Below are 14,820 nucleotides of genomic sequence, written 5' to 3'. Positions count from 1 at the left end.
TGCAGCCCCTTGGGTGACGCTCTGTGCCCCGCAGGTCCGGAGGTGCCGGGAACTCCCCCCCCCGCCATCCCCAGCTGGGGTACCACAAGCGGGGCCGAGCATCTTCTCCTGCATCTTACCACAAGCGGGGCCGAGCATCTTCTCCTGCATCTTCTCCTGCATCTTCTCCTGCATCCCTGCGCGCGTGACGTGCGGGCTCCGTCCATCCGCGGGGAGAGGCCGAGCACGGGCCTGGGCACCGCTGCTCTGACCTCTGGCAGCTTCGGGAGCCGTTCTCCAGGGAATTCAGCTCATCCGGGCCTGCCCTGCCTGGCTGCTCACACCTAGGGAGATGCTGCATGGGCTGACAACAAACAGCACGTGTGGGCCCTGCCCAGCATGGAGCACGCTGCAGTAGCACGGCTGCGTGAGCTCTCAGAAGCCCTGGAGTGGTTTTTAAGCAAGGCCAGGCTGCCTGCTGTGGTTTTAGGGCTCTGTTCTGTCTCCTGAGCGGTGCCAGCAGCTCGTGGATCCTGAGCCGTGTGCCCTGGGATGTTCTCCCTTGAGCTCCAAGCAGCAGCCATCATCACCCCGGACAGAGCCAGCGGGGATCATTTCGGAGCTGTTGGGAAGGAGCCCCTGCAGGTGGAGCTCTGCTGGGGCAGATGAGTGACCCGGTGATGAATGGGAGGGTTCCCCTGCCCGAGAAAGCCCTGAGCGAGGGCTACGCCCGCCTCAGGTACAGGGACACCTCCCTGCTCATCTGGCAGCAGCAGCAGCAGAAACTGGAGTCAGCTCCCCCCAACACCTACCTGAGCCGCAGCAGGAGCATGTGGTACTCGCAGTACGGCAACGAGGCCATCCTGGTGCGGGACAAAAACAAGCTGGATGTCTCCAGGGACACGGGCCAGTCCAAGTTCTGTGCTATTATGTAATTCCCCGCAGGAATCCACACGTGGAGAGGAAGCAGAGCTGGGGGAGGTGGCTGTGCACCACCCTCTCACGGCCCTGCGCAGGAAGCAGCGTTGCAGGAAGGCTGAAGTTTGATTGTTGCTGTTTGGTTTTGCTGTTTATGGACTGCCATTCTGTGTGTCACTGAGTGTGTACAGCAAACCCAGCCCTGCTGGGGAGCTCTCAAGGCTGCTGCTGCCCAGCATCTTGGCAGGGGCTGTGCTGGACCATGTGTTGCTTCTAAGTGGCTCGTGTGCCCTGAGAAACACCCGCTGGCACTTGGGCACCGTCCCCAGCCACCCTTACTGGCCAGTCCTGGTGCATTTCCAGAGCTCTGGGAATGCTGGTGGGACACAGGAGCCCAGATCTGTTCCCATCAAGGCTGGGGTTTTAAGAAGTTGATCTCCAAAACCATCTGGCCATTAATTGTTCCGTTTGCCCTGTCTGTCTTTAATTGCTGCCCTGAAGTGGTCTCTTGCAGCCAGGGATGGAGTGGTTTACTGTGGGAACAGGGAGAGAATGTGTTGAGAATTTAATCCAAGCCTTCAGAACCCCTGGTAGGAAAGATGTGCTGGAGTTTCATGCAAAGCCAAGGGCCCTCTCTGATCCCACAGTGTGGATCATGGAAATAACAGGAGCTCTGGAGTCAGGCGAGCTGACTCCTTCCAGACCCACCTGAAAGGGAGGGACAGCTCCAGGAAAGCAACAGCAGGAAACCCCTGTGAATACACACACGTCCTAAGGGACACGAGGAAACTCCTGCAGAGCCCAGAGCTGCTCCTGAGATGGGCTGCAGGAGGAAAGAGGCCACTGGAGTTTGCTTTGCATTCAAGTTTTAATGCATGCAGTAGCTTGGAAGGGTTTAACTTCTAGTTCAGGTTGGATTGTAGGTTTGGTGCATGTATTTTAAAAGTTGTGTCTGGGATTGTTAGGATTAACTGGAGGATTTTAGGGGGGGAGAAGCACTGCCCTGCTTGGGCACAGAGGCTGCTGCTTTCAGGTTTAAGTTTCTGCTGAATCCTGACTTGCTCAAGGCAAGATCACGCTGAGGAACTCAGCCCAGCAAGCACCTGAATCTTTGTTAAAAACAGAACTACCACTTCCAGGGGTGTGAATTATGTACCCAGGGTTCAGCATGGCAATTCTTCAGGGTTCTGCCCTTTCTGTCCTGCCTAGGCCATGTGTGCAACGCAGCAGTGCCTGGGCACAGGCTTAGCTCCAGGCAAATCAGCATTTGATGTCAGCTTCAGGATGGATTATTTACCTGCCTATTATTAGGCACAGTCATTACTTCTGTTCTATTTATCTAAAACCTCTTTTGTGTTTTTTTCAGCACTTTATTTATTTTTTTTTTAATACAATGAAGAATCTCTTCCACCTCTCCCGTGTGGGTGAAATGCTACAACAAACACACAGACACTCAACCTTGCTGAACTCAATGTACTGAGCAGAACACACCTGTCCTAGAGTGAAACCATAGAGGTTTGGTGTACTCAGCCCTGCTCCATAGCACTGCAAACAATAGGCAGCTGGTTGTTTTTTTTTAAAAGCACTATTTCTGCATGTGTTGGTGTTTGATACCTTGTGTGTGTGTGTGCTCATAGATTTAAACCTCGCTGCTTTGCAGACCTGTGCATTGCTCTGCACACAAATAACCCTCTTGCTTTTGTCAGGACTAGCTCTGGAGGAGAAACAACCCAGTGAATAAATGTTTTTTCAAGCGAGTGCAATGAGATTCACAAACCCAGCGAGGCTTGGCAGGGTGCTGGGGGAGCAGTGCCAGGGATGTGTGACCCACCTGGGCCTCCAGCTCCTGGCTGAGTGAACAGGAGATTATTTACTCCAGCAGGGAGGGGGCTGGGCCCAGAGCTCCCCTGGGAACTGCAGGTGGATTCACCTGGAGAAGCAGGAGGGAGAGGTGGGTTCCAGGCCAGCCCTGGGGAGCACGTGAACTCTGGGAGTTTAAGGAACAGCACATCCCCCAAACCAGCTGTTCATTTTTCTTTTCTTATAGAAAAAGAAATCCAACGCTTTATTTTCTTTTTAATTTCAGTAAGGAAGATGCTTATTTTGGGTATAATCAGTCTCTTTTTGTTAACGTGGCTGGTAAACCAAAATTCAGTTATTTTACAGAACAAGACTAAACCCGTAAGAATGTGCATAAATTCTTCCAGGATGGAGGCTGGATGTGACAGTGCAGGAAGAAGAGGATGAGTTGTCCTTCCATCTCTGTGAATGTGACTGTAGTTTTCCATTTCTGTGTGTCACTGGTCACAGCAGGGTGGCTGCTGTGGCTGTTCTGTGAGCCAGCTGTGTGGTGGTGATGCACTTGTTTCAAACACTGTTGTAGCCTCTTTGATAAAGTGCATTAAAATGATTTGAATGCAGCTTTGGGAGTGGCTGTTTTTCCCCCTGGCACAGGTGACAGCTTTTGGCATTCCCCTTTTGGGAGGGAGGAATCCCCTCAGTTACTGGTGGGGCTCCAAGCCACACCACTGGACTGGGAGCTGCAGGGGAGGCTCCTCCAGCTCCCCAAGGCCAGCAGCACCTTCAGGATAAGGAGGGCTCTGGCTGTTGCACTGAATGAGGGAATTATTATTGAAAATACCTCAGAGATTGTCACATCCAGCCTGTGACCAATCCCCACCTTGTCCCCAGCCCAGAGTGTCACATCCAGGCCTTCCTTGGGCACCTCCAGCGATGGGCACTCCAAACCTCCCTGGGCAGTTCCAAGGCCTGAGCACCCCTTCCTCAAAGGAATTGCTCCTCCTGTCCAACCTGAACCTCCCCTGATGCAGCTTGAGGCTGTTCCCTCTTGTCCTGGCAGTGACCAAGCCCCACCTCACAACCCTGGTTCAGGCAGCTGTGGAGAGCACGGAGGTTTCCCCTGAGCCTCCTTTTCCTCCAGGCTGAGCCCTCTCAGCTGCCCCACACAGGACAGACTTTCCAGAGCCTTCCCCAGCTCTGGGCTCATTCCAGCCCCTCAATGTCCCTCTGGCAGCCCCAGGATTCAAGGCATGAGCAGTGAGAGTTGAACTTTGTGTCCTGTGTGTCCTCAACCTCCTCCCAGCCTGAAGAAACAGCTCTGCTTGCAGCCCCCAGAAATAACTCACCTGCAAACGCCTCAGGAACATCCTCACCTGCCTCACAGGAGACTGTTTAGGGGACAGATGGACAAACAGCCCCTGGGAGTGTCACTGGTACAGGGGCAGAGTGGAACAGCTTTGCTGAAGCCTCGGAGGGGCAGTGAGCAGGAACAGGGTTAGAGAAAGATTAACCCTGGGGCAGCCTGGCTCTGCTAACCCCACCTCACACACAAAGCAAACAGCAAAACCAACCCCAACCCTCTCTGGTGACCAAAATAGCTCCTGGCCCTCACACAGCAATGCCAGGACTCTGCTGGCACTGGCACAGCTGCTCCAGGCCCCCCTTCCCAAGCTGTGCCTTCCAGGTCACCCTGAGCTCACACAGCAGGTGACAAAGGCCCTCTGCTTCCTGCAGCTCCTGGTGGCTTCCAAGAAGTGAAATTTGATCTCTTTTCAGCCCAACTTACCTCAATCAGGAGCAATTCTCACAGAATTTAATACCCTGCAGATTGCAAGATGCTGGGGAAGAGCTCAAGCCCTTCCTTGGCTGCCCTGGGACATGGGAGCAGCTGAGTTTCCCTCACCAAAACAAGGGGATTTAAAGCAGTTTTATTGCAGGTACTCAGCTGTGATTCAGACACCCCAGAGCTGCCCCACTCTGACATTCCCCAAAACAACTCCCAAATTACTCCAGGACTCGTGGCACCAGGATTCAATACCCTGGGGTTTGGCTCCTGGCACTGCCCAGTCCACGTTTGAGTGCCATACCTAGAAAAGATGAGGAAAGGGGAAAAGATGGGATCAAACTGCACACACCAAACAATTTTTCTTTTTATTATGAAAACAAAACAAATGCCCCAGGACCAGGGTCCTTGATTACCAGTAACATCAAAGATTACTTTCTAACTCTTTTTTTTAATTCTGTTTTGTTTGAGGCCAGCAATTTGCAATAAACAAGCTAAACTACTTACATTGACTCATTTCTTTTCAATAACTGACATTTACAGGAATATACTAGAAATGGCACTAAAAAGTTTTAAGAAAAAGAGTTACGGTAAATTTGCATGCACATCATACAGAAAAGTAACAATTTCTTTTTTATTTTTAAATATTAAAAAAACCCCAAAATAACAAAACAAAAAATACAACAACAAATCTTTCTGGATTGGTTATGCCAGTATCAGGGCTGTGTTCTAAGCGGCCTGTGTCAAATCCTAGCTGGTGGTTTAATTTATTTTTTAAAAATGACATTTTAAAAAGATATGCAAATACCATTTTCTTTACAAAATGCAGCTCAAAGCAAGATAACGCTGCTGTGTAAGGAATCCTAAATTTCTCTTTACTGATGCAGAGCCTGCCCACAGTTAGCCCTAGTGGTAACTGCTCAGGGTTGAGAAGAGACTGAGAATTTAAAACCCAGTACTAAAAAGGTTGTGGTTTGTCTTTGTCATGCCCCGATCCCTTCCCCTCAGCTCCAACCCCAGCTTTAAAAAAGAAACATCATTCCTTTCAAAACAAGGAAAAAAACCCAAAATTAAAAACTGCTCTAAAAGTCCCCAAAGCAGAGAAAGAACTAGATTAGGTAACTGCAGTCTGCTTCTACCACACAGAGAAGAGGGAAGAGAGCTCAGGGGGAACTCAGCTGTGGATTTCCACACACAGAAACGATGTTTGTGTGTGTTTGGGGGTCACCACCCTGCCAGCAGTGACACAGCCCTGAAACATCACTCCCACACTCACAAACCCTGTGGTAGGCAAGGTTCAAACCACACCAGTACAAAAACTGCAATGGTTTTGTTGTGTGGATGACACGTTGGGTGTGCAGAGAGCTGAGACTCCTTCGGTCACTGGGATGGGGATCTCCCTCTGGTCCCACTGAGCCACGAGACAGGCTGAGTTTACAATCAGAGAAAAGGTTCACAAAGTTTTTTTTTTTAAAGGTGCAGTAATGCTGGTTGATTGAGAAAGGTCTGGTCAGATATTTTGTCAAAACAGGAATTAGTCCGAAAAAAGCAGTTTCAATAAAACTCTGTGTGTATGCATACATATGAAATCATACTGATTTCAGTGAAGTTTCCCCTGGAAAACAAAGTTAAACTTTGTTCATTCAAGAAAAATTCTACCATAAAAATTTTAATTTTTTTCCTTTTTTTTTTTTCTTTTTTATTCTTAAGTTTAAAAATGTCCTTCAAACGTTGTGTGTTTGATCGTTTCCAAGTTATTTTGTGACATCTGGACTGACGTGTCATGCAATAAAAGCCAGTTAAATAAATGCTCTGTTGCTTCAGTTCCCAACTCATTTAGGACTGCTGCTACTCACTCTGGACTGGAAACATCTTTTCTTTCCTGGAGAAACTCAGGATGTACAAGAGGCACCCCCATGGACATGGTGGGGATAAAGAGCACTACAAACAAGCTGGGAATGGAAAAGTGTAAGGACAGCATTTGGAAGGGAGGAGTCACCAAATTCTTCCCTCAGTCATGCCAAAATGGATTTCTCCTTGCTCCATTCGGTTGGGAACACCTCGCTTTCCGTGCAAAGTTTCCCAAGAAGTGGAAGCCCAAGTTGCAGCTGGTGGATCAGAGATGTGCAGCACATTGTTCCCATTCCGTGGTGGCCTTGGCAGATTTTCCTGAATCCCCCAGGCTGGGAGGGTTCTCCAGCTCCACAGGGATCCTCCTGCAGCGCTGAGCAGCCTCAGCCACGCCTTCTCCCATCACCTCACACCTGGTTCTCAACCCTCTGGCTCCAGCTTTCCCAAGGAATTCTGGTGGGGCAGCCCCCTGAGGGATGTCTGTGTGTCCCAGGGGCTGTTCCTGGTGCCAGAGCTGAAATTCCCAGGATTTTGTTGTGGCAGCGATGCTGTCGCCTCCAGTTTGTCCTCCCCACCACAGCTCAGGGTCAAGCATGCAGGAAAAGGTCCCAGGAAGAGAAAACTGGGAGTTTGTTTATCCAAAAAGCCATGGCAGTGAATTGGTTGCAATTATTCCTTAAAATATTCCTTGGTTTTGATCATTCAAGTCGCAGGCAACAGGAGAAACACAGGTGAAACCCAACCCCGTTGAAAAGAAACCCAAGCTCTTAATTAGGTGAATATTACATTTCCTCATAGTAAATTCTGAAAATATATTACCAGGGATCTGTTCGGGGGAAGGTTTTGTAAGGGCAGAACTTAAAAACAAAATAAAATAAAATCAGAATTGAACTCCGTTGTTAATGCAAAAATCATGAATAAAAAGCGGAACTCCATTTTTAATGGAAAAGAAAAATGATGAATTTCTGTAAAAATCAGAACATTTTTCTTTCGATTGCTGTGAAAGGAAATCTGGGCTGCCCTTGAGGGGCCTCCAGGACCACTCACCTGCAGAGAAAATAAAATCTGGAGCAATTTCCACCACTGGGAGAGCACAGAAGGTGAATTTTAGGGCTACCCCACAGGGGAGGGAGAGTTTTAGGGGCTGGTGCTGGAGATGGAAAGGCAGAACTTTCTGTTAAATTCCGTGTATTTTTTTTTCTTTACAATAAAAAGAATTTACAATAAAACTTCTGCCCCTCAGATTGCAAATTGGATGTAATTATAGAATTGGTGTTTTCCTAAAATTGCATTAGAAAAGGACAAAACCCCTGTTGTTCTACCAGAACAAAAAAAGAGGGGAGGAAAAAAGACCACTGAGAAAATAAAATTGTATTGAAGTGTATGTCTCCAAAATCTGTACAAAACAGGAGAAAAGGGAGCTGGGGTGAAAAGAGGAGGAAAAAAATCTAAAAATTAACACACCAAACATGACAGAGCACCAGACACACAAGAGACTGGACTGTAGCACCTGTAGGTAGAAAGTCTAAGATATATAAATAAAGTTGTGGATTTTTATTTGCTTTGTTGTTGTTTGTTTTTTTAATCTGATTCAAACCTCATTAAAAGTCTTCCTATCTGCTGGCCTGCAAAACCTCAGCTTTGCTTTTGTTAGATTTTATTATATTTTAAATGACCAATAGTGTTTAATAAATAAAATCATGGTATATACATGAAATCAGGGACACTGAAACCAGGGTGTATTGCAGCAGTGCAGGTCAAAACGTTAGGCTGGACTGAAAAAAATAGCAAGCTTTAAAAAAATTAGCTTTTTTTTTTCTCCTCCCTCCCCTCTTTCTTCTTTTCATTGAGGTAAAACATTTCAGTGCCTGGAATTGAACCCTGCCTGACACAGGAGGAGCACTCCCCTTCTAGGAGCTCACTACCACAATGATGAGGAGAAGGGAGAAAAACCAAAGCAAACTCAAAAGCAAAAAGCCCAAACACACACAAAATAATCCCTCTCCACTTCCCCTGCCAGCTCAGGCTCAGCTGGAGCTCAAGTGCTGCTTTATTTTAAGCCCAGTCTGAGGTGTTTGTCATGGAGAAAATGCCCAAGATGTGCCCAGTAATGGGCACATGACTTGTGCTGCTCACTGCAGGGATCACTCCAGGCTCCAGCTGACAACTTCCAGCCAAAAAAAACCTCCTGACAATTCCATGGAAACTTTCATAGAGAGCGTCCCATTTCCTGGAAATGATCTATTTAATGGTAAAAATAACATTCCCAAGAAACTCGAGTGTGTCCCTTGCTCCCTTCTTCCCAATGAATCCCCAGGGAAAGTGAAGCTTTTGAGTGGAAAACCAAGAAATGAAACCAACTTCTATTGCTTGTGTGCTTAAAAGTTAAATTCATGCTTCAAGACCTTCCTGAACAGGTGCCTATGCCTCTACCAAGATTAAAAAAAAGCATGTTAGCAATCCACAGTACATGAGAATTTTTTTGGATTTTTTTTTGTTGTTTTTATGTAAAAAGATGATAGCATCTGACATTTTCATCACACTGTAGACTTGGAGATTAAGAACACTAGTGCTAATAACAAATACACCAACTAGTTCAAAAGCTAACATCTTTCAGATACAGTACCATTTTACAGAGATTTCTTTAAAAAAAGATGGTTTTTACCTTGTGTGAGCCAGGCAGGCTTATTAAAAGAGAGTATTCTGGGGAGAGGGAAGGGCTGGGAGGGAAATGTACTACAAACCTTGCAGAATTTTCTATTTATCTCCTGCTAAGAGCTCAAAGTTCTTCCATTTTCGACCAATTTTCTCCAGATAAATGTAAATTTTAGAGACTTTATGCAAAGGGAACTATTTGTCATAAAGTCTAGTCACACACACACACTCAAAGATCTTTGACCTATTAAAAGAGAGCCCCCTCCCTCCCTCCCCCCACCCCAAAAAAAAAAAGGAAAATACCTTTTGTAACACTGAGTTAAAAAATAAAATAAAAAACAAGTCAGAGAAAAGCGAGAGGGGATAAAACCTGACCACCGTGGCCCGAGAGCAGGGGGTAAGGAGGGGAGGGGACACTGCAGAGCAGGGGCAGCAGGGGGTGTCCGTTTGGGGGGTGTGTCCGTGTGTCCCTGCTCATTCCGAGTCGCTGCTGTCCGAGCTGGAGCCGCTGGAGCTGCTGCTCCCGGGCTGGGAGGAGGAGCTGCTGCTGAGCCGGGAGGGGCCTCCGGAGGGAGTGGAGCCGGATTTCTCTGCGGGGACAAGGCAGGGATGGGGTTACTCGCAGGGAACCGGAACACACAAGGGTTGCTCCCCTTCGTGCCCAGTTTGACCCACAGGGTGGCAGCGCTCCTGCCCTGTGTCACAGACACATTTTATGAAAAATCCTTTTGCTAGGATTTTTTCTCCTGAGAACCTGAGAGGCCTCAGGAACAAAATGTAAGCAATGATTATCTGCTGCTGTGGAATGCAGCTCCTATTTACCACCCAGCAGTTCCCACCTGGCCGGGGACCAAAGCAGCCCCACACAGCAGCTCAGAGGGAACTCCCTGAGGGTTCCTGTCACAGGGACCAACCCAAGGCAGAGGTTCTGACCCTGTGACAAAGTCTGTTCACCTTTGGGGGGCTGTTTTCCCATAAAGCCAAAGCCATTACCTTTCTTTGCAGGCTTCTTGTTGTTGTTTAGCTGCCCACTGACGTCCTGTAACCGTTTTTCTAGTTCTTTCTTCTTTTCCTGAGCTAACTCTTCTTTTGACTTTGCTGCTTGCTTTTTGCCACTGGCAGCTGTGGGGGAGGAAGGCAGAGTTTCTGAAAGTGCAGGGATGCAAGGGGGCCAGGGGGGAAGAGTGGACATCACTATTTTACAGGGCATGTACATCTGTGTGCACACTCTGCAGTGGCACTGCCAACATCCAGTGCTCACACAGCAACTACACATCCCAGAGAGAAGACAACACCTGAAGTTGCCTTGCTCATCAAATCACCACCATCCTGTTAACATGCAATTTTTTTTTTAAGAGAGATCTTCTGGAAAGTATTTTAGAAGATAGAAATATCCATGTAATAACTTTGTCATTACAGGTTACTTACCAGCCAGTTATATGGTCAATAATTACAGATTTGTAATTACAGAATTGTTACATGGGTTTTCTGCCCTGTAAAATAAAGTGTCCCATTAAAGGTTGTCAGGAGTAAAGCATCTGCCATTAAAACTTCCGATCCCCTCACGCAAGAATCTACTGTGGTTTGTGTTGCTCTAAACAGAAAACAAAACAAACAAAGGCAAATTAAAAACCAACTGAGGCAAAAGCTGGCAGACAACAGGAATGTAACTGCATCAGGATGGAAAGGGTGAGAAGGACCAGCAACACTCACCCTGCCAAGGAAAGGGAATATTCCTCCAAAGGAGGAGTAATTGAACACAGGTGTTGGCCAGGATTGGAAGCACAAGACAGGAGCCAGATATTTTCCCTGATCCAGCAAGGAAATACCTACATTTCTGTGAGCTGTTTTAAAGCAGTGGTTTAAAAAAACAAGAAAAAAAGAAAACTGGAAAGCACAGTCCTAAGAGGGAACACTCAGCACAGGAGTCCAGCCAGGCTCAGGCATGCCAGGCTCAGAGTGGATATCTGAGGTTATCTGTGTTACTCTGTGCTCTGGTTCCGAAACTGAAGGATGCTTTCCCGTTCTGGAAAATCCTTTCCTGAGCTAGGCCAACAGTGAAGGATTCAGGGGGAAAAAATAAAGCAAAATGAAAGGTCAAAGTCTGTGCTTTGCTTAGGCCTTCCTGAAAAATCCCGAGGAAGGAATGGAGATGCTCTGCAAGAGCAAGGAGTAGCTTTTGTGTCATAATCTTAAAAACAAAACTCTCTTAACCAAGAGGGCCAGGAGCACTTCAGGTAAGTGATGCTACTGCTGTCCAGCTGGAGCTAAACTCTCCAGGGGCTGCAGGAATTCCCTTTGTGGACAAGACACAAAGTCTGTCCCACACTGAACCACACACTCAGCAGCAGACTGACATTCACCCTCTGAACTGACAGAGGGCGAGGCCAATGCGGTGATCAGGACACACAGCAAGAGCAGTTTTGGGGTGAAGACACAACTCAGACACACCCAGAATCCACAGGTAACCAGGTAACCTTGTGCAAATCATTTATTGCCTTGGTGGTTTGGATCCCAGCCACGTTTTTTGTTTCCTTCCTAATTAGATGCTAAACTATTCAGGATAAGAAACTGATCCTTCCAGATGTATGCAGGTAACACCTGACACAATGAGACTGAAACCTTTACAGGGCCTTCCAGAGCCTGGGTAAGTAATAAAGGCATCCCACAGGTCTTGCAGAGGAACACATTGGCTCTCCAGGTCTCTGCAGCAGGACACCATGGGAAGAAAGAACAGAGAAAAACAGGAAGTTTCTGTACATTTCCTTGGGAGAAAAGAATCTCTAAAAATTCCTGCCACCACATACCCACCAGGTGGATAAGAGAATCTCAGTACACATGCCCTGACTCCACAGCTGAGCCCAAGAGCTGCTGGGGGGAACACGTGCCCTGGGAGGTGAACTTACAAAACGGTTTCCTTTGTTTTTTCTGTAAACAAGATTTCACGTATCTCTCCAGTTCTCGTAACGTTGTGGGCTTCAAGGTTTCAAAATCTATTTCAATCTCATCGGGATTGGAGTCTCTGAGGGAAGGTTCTCTGGACTGGATGATGTGAACCACCCTGCCCAGCTTCTCCCCGGGCAGGCGGTTGATGTCCAGGCTGAGCTGTCGCTTCTCGTCGTAGGTCATGGGCAGCCCTTCCTCCTCCTCATCCGAGTCGTAGGTTGCAGATGCCTGTTTGCCTCCTTTCTTGGGCTGCCTGGGGAGGTTGTCAAGCATGAAAACATTCATGGGGACACAGCAATGAATTCTTTTTTTTTTCCCCTGACTCCCTTGTAACAAACATCCCCATGCTCTTGGCTTTGAAGCTCTCGTCAGATGGCTGGAACAGCACCACAAGTGCTGAAAAAGCTCAGCAGCCTGAGATCAGCTGTTGTGTTCCTATTATATTTTAGCCCTGTGAAGTGTGACAATGAGCCCAAGTAGCAGCAGGGAGGCAGCCATGAAATGGCACGTTCTTGGTGGCTGCACAAAAGGCAACCCCCAAACCTTATCTGAGAGCAATCAGGCAGGGATTCAAAGAGTTGGACAGTGAAAACACAGTGGTTCCACTGTCAGCTCCAAGTTAAAGACTCCCTGGAGTTGTCTGGGAATGGGAACACTATTCAGCAGCAAATTAACAACTACTGAGCTTCCCCAGGAATTAGGGGCAGAGCTGGAAGCACTTTGGCTCTCCCATAAAGGCACCTTGGCTCTCACCTGTTAGCTGTGGTTGTGCTGTTCGCTTTCTTAGCTGGGGCCTTCTTCTGTTGGGCTTGTTTTGGTGGTTGAGCCACCTTGGGTTTCTTCTCCTCCTCAGCTTTGACTTTGTGCTTTTCTTTTTCCTTCTCTTTATCTTTCTTTTTCTTCTCTTTCTCCTTCTTCTCTTTTTTTTTCTTTGGTTTGTTCACTGGCGCTTGGGACAGTGCAGCCAGCTGCTCATGGACGGCTTTCAGCTGGGGGGGAAAACAAGGGAAAAACCATCAAGACAAGGTAACTGCTGCCTCCACAAACCCTTCCCTCTACATCCCAAGGTGTAAGTATAGCCTCAAGCCAAAAATCAAGCAGCTCATACTCTGGGATCCCAGAAGGAAGGAGAGAGCATCAGCACTGAGAAAAACCATCCTGAAGAAAATTACCGTTGCATCCAACATGCACTGACTGCACAGCTGAATGCTTTTCCCCTTAGGCTGGGAATGTTCCCCTGCATCCCAGCCTGGGTGGGATTTTCCAGGACACAATTCCTGGTGCTGTGCTCTGTCTAATGCACAGACACACAGCTGGGATGGTGCAGTACCTGCTCCTGGAGCTCGGCCAGCCGAGTCGCCCGCTCCTCCTCGGAGTCGGAGCTGTCGGAGTCTGAGGAGCTCTCCTCGCTGCTGTGGCTGCTCTCTGTGCTTTTGCTCACCACTGGGGCTGTTGGGGGAGGTGGAGGAGGGGCCTCTGCAGGCTCATCGGGCATTTTTGCAAACCTCATCTCAAAGACATCCTGCAAAAAGAAGGAAAAGAGGTGACCAAAGGAGCCTTGGCCACAAACAGCTCACTCTGGTCTCAGATACATCAGGGGCAGGTGTACTACAAGTAAATAATAATATACAGAATATGGCTGCCCACCTGGAAAGCCCAAGAAAATCCTCCAATTACTTTAAATGTAATATTTTAGGAGCTGAACATGGCATTGGGCCCATGCCATGTGAAGAGCACAACAGTCCTGCAGAGAGCACGAGGCTCTTTCCAAGGGCTGGAGGAATCTCCCTTGCTGGTGCCAAGAGCAGATCCACACCTGGATCTCCCCTTGTACCTGAACTAAAAACACTCTGGAAGATGCATTTGCCAACACCTTTACCTGGAGCTTCCTGGCCATGGCCACCACCTCGTGGTCTGGAGGATTGTACTTGTAACAATTAGAGAACATTAACCGAATATCTGCTGCAAAACCTTGTGCATCCTGGTATTCTCGACTGTCCATCTTTTTCTGCAAATAAACAAGCCAAAGGGGAAAGAAAAACGAAAAGCCATGAGCAAAAGGAATTTGTAGCAACTGCATGGAGAACACATGAACCTCAGAAGAGCCTCAAAAATCCCATCTAAGAGAATGGAAGTTTGATTTGGTTATTGGTTCCTAAATAACATTCAGAGTTTCTGTTTTATAAAACAAGCAAACACCAGGGAACCAAAGAAGTTGATATCTCATAGCAGTTTAAACACTAAGATTCTAAACTGGCCTTGTTTTCGAAGTAGTAGAATAAAAATCTGTCAGGGTCCACATTCTACCAGAAAACATTTAGAAATGTTTAGAAAAATAGTTTAGAAAAATGGATCAGGAACTAATAGAAACAAGGATCATGGATGGAAAGGGCAAGAGTCAGTAAGCAAGTTCCAATTACAGGAGTACCTGAAGTGTGTATTTCTACATATGCTTGGATATATTTGCCTTGTAAATCTGAAAGGGCAGAAAAGATCATGAAAAACTCTGATTTCCTGCTAGCAGAGGGCAGGAGGTTTGCTCTGAAGTTCCTACAGCAAAATAGGCATTTACAGCTAAACTACAACTCCCACGCTTAATTTAAAGTCCAACTGATAGAAATGGATACAGGCCTCACCCTTTATGAACCTACTCATAATGTTATTTCCTAGAGTAGTGAGGATAAATGTCAAATATTTGTGCCTTGTTCCTTTCTCTTATTTTTCAGCTCTCTCTTCCAGCCATTTCTCTTGCTGTTTGGGACTCAAGGACTTGGGTTTAGAGAGCAGTTTATAGCATTCCTAGCACTTAATTGATTTGATGCATATATTACTACTATGTATAAAACCTTAGCTCCAATTACTCCTGCTCAAAGGAACCAGAAGCTAAC

At 47.2% G+C, this 14,820-nt stretch overlaps 2 protein-coding genes across 2 annotated transcripts in view; one reads left to right on the top strand and one right to left on the bottom strand.

The window, feature by feature from the left end:
• Positions 1 to 122: 122 nt before the first annotated feature.
• BRD3OS (BRD3 opposite strand) lies at positions 123 to 3,317 on the top strand. The gene has a single exon (XM_031057349.1). It carries the CDS (start codon positions 645 to 647, stop codon positions 912 to 914), a length of 270 nt encoding a protein of 89 aa, XP_030913209.1. The 5' UTR covers positions 123 to 644; the 3' UTR covers positions 915 to 3,317.
• Positions 3,318 to 4,823: 1,506 nt separating this feature from the next.
• The window catches only part of BRD3 (bromodomain containing 3), a 35,229-nt gene continuing 25,232 nt past the window's right edge, over positions 4,824 to 14,820 (bottom strand). The window contains 6 exon segments of the mRNA XM_031057197.1: positions 4,824 to 9,576; positions 9,980 to 10,108; positions 11,893 to 12,185; positions 12,686 to 12,921; positions 13,263 to 13,454; positions 13,812 to 13,940. Of these exon segments, the coding sequence (XP_030913057.1) occupies positions 9,461 to 9,576; positions 9,980 to 10,108; positions 11,893 to 12,185; positions 12,686 to 12,921; positions 13,263 to 13,454; positions 13,812 to 13,940 (1,095 nt within the window). The 3' untranslated portion in view covers positions 4,824 to 9,460.

The sequence above is a fragment of the Geospiza fortis genome, unplaced genomic scaffold (genome assembly GCF_000277835.1).
Source record: "Geospiza fortis unplaced genomic scaffold, GeoFor_1.0 scaffold27, whole genome shotgun sequence".
In the NCBI taxonomy this organism is placed as follows: Eukaryota; Metazoa; Chordata; class Aves; order Passeriformes; family Thraupidae; genus Geospiza; species Geospiza fortis.
Note: the sequence above shows the minus strand (reverse complement) of the source record. Positions and strands in the feature narration are given on the sequence as shown.

What these genes read in the sequence shown, in the direction of transcription:
- BRD3OS (XM_031057349.1), top strand. Translation starts at nt 645, where the DNA reads ATGAGTGACCCGGTGATGAATGGGAGGGTTCCCCTGCCCGAGAAAGCC.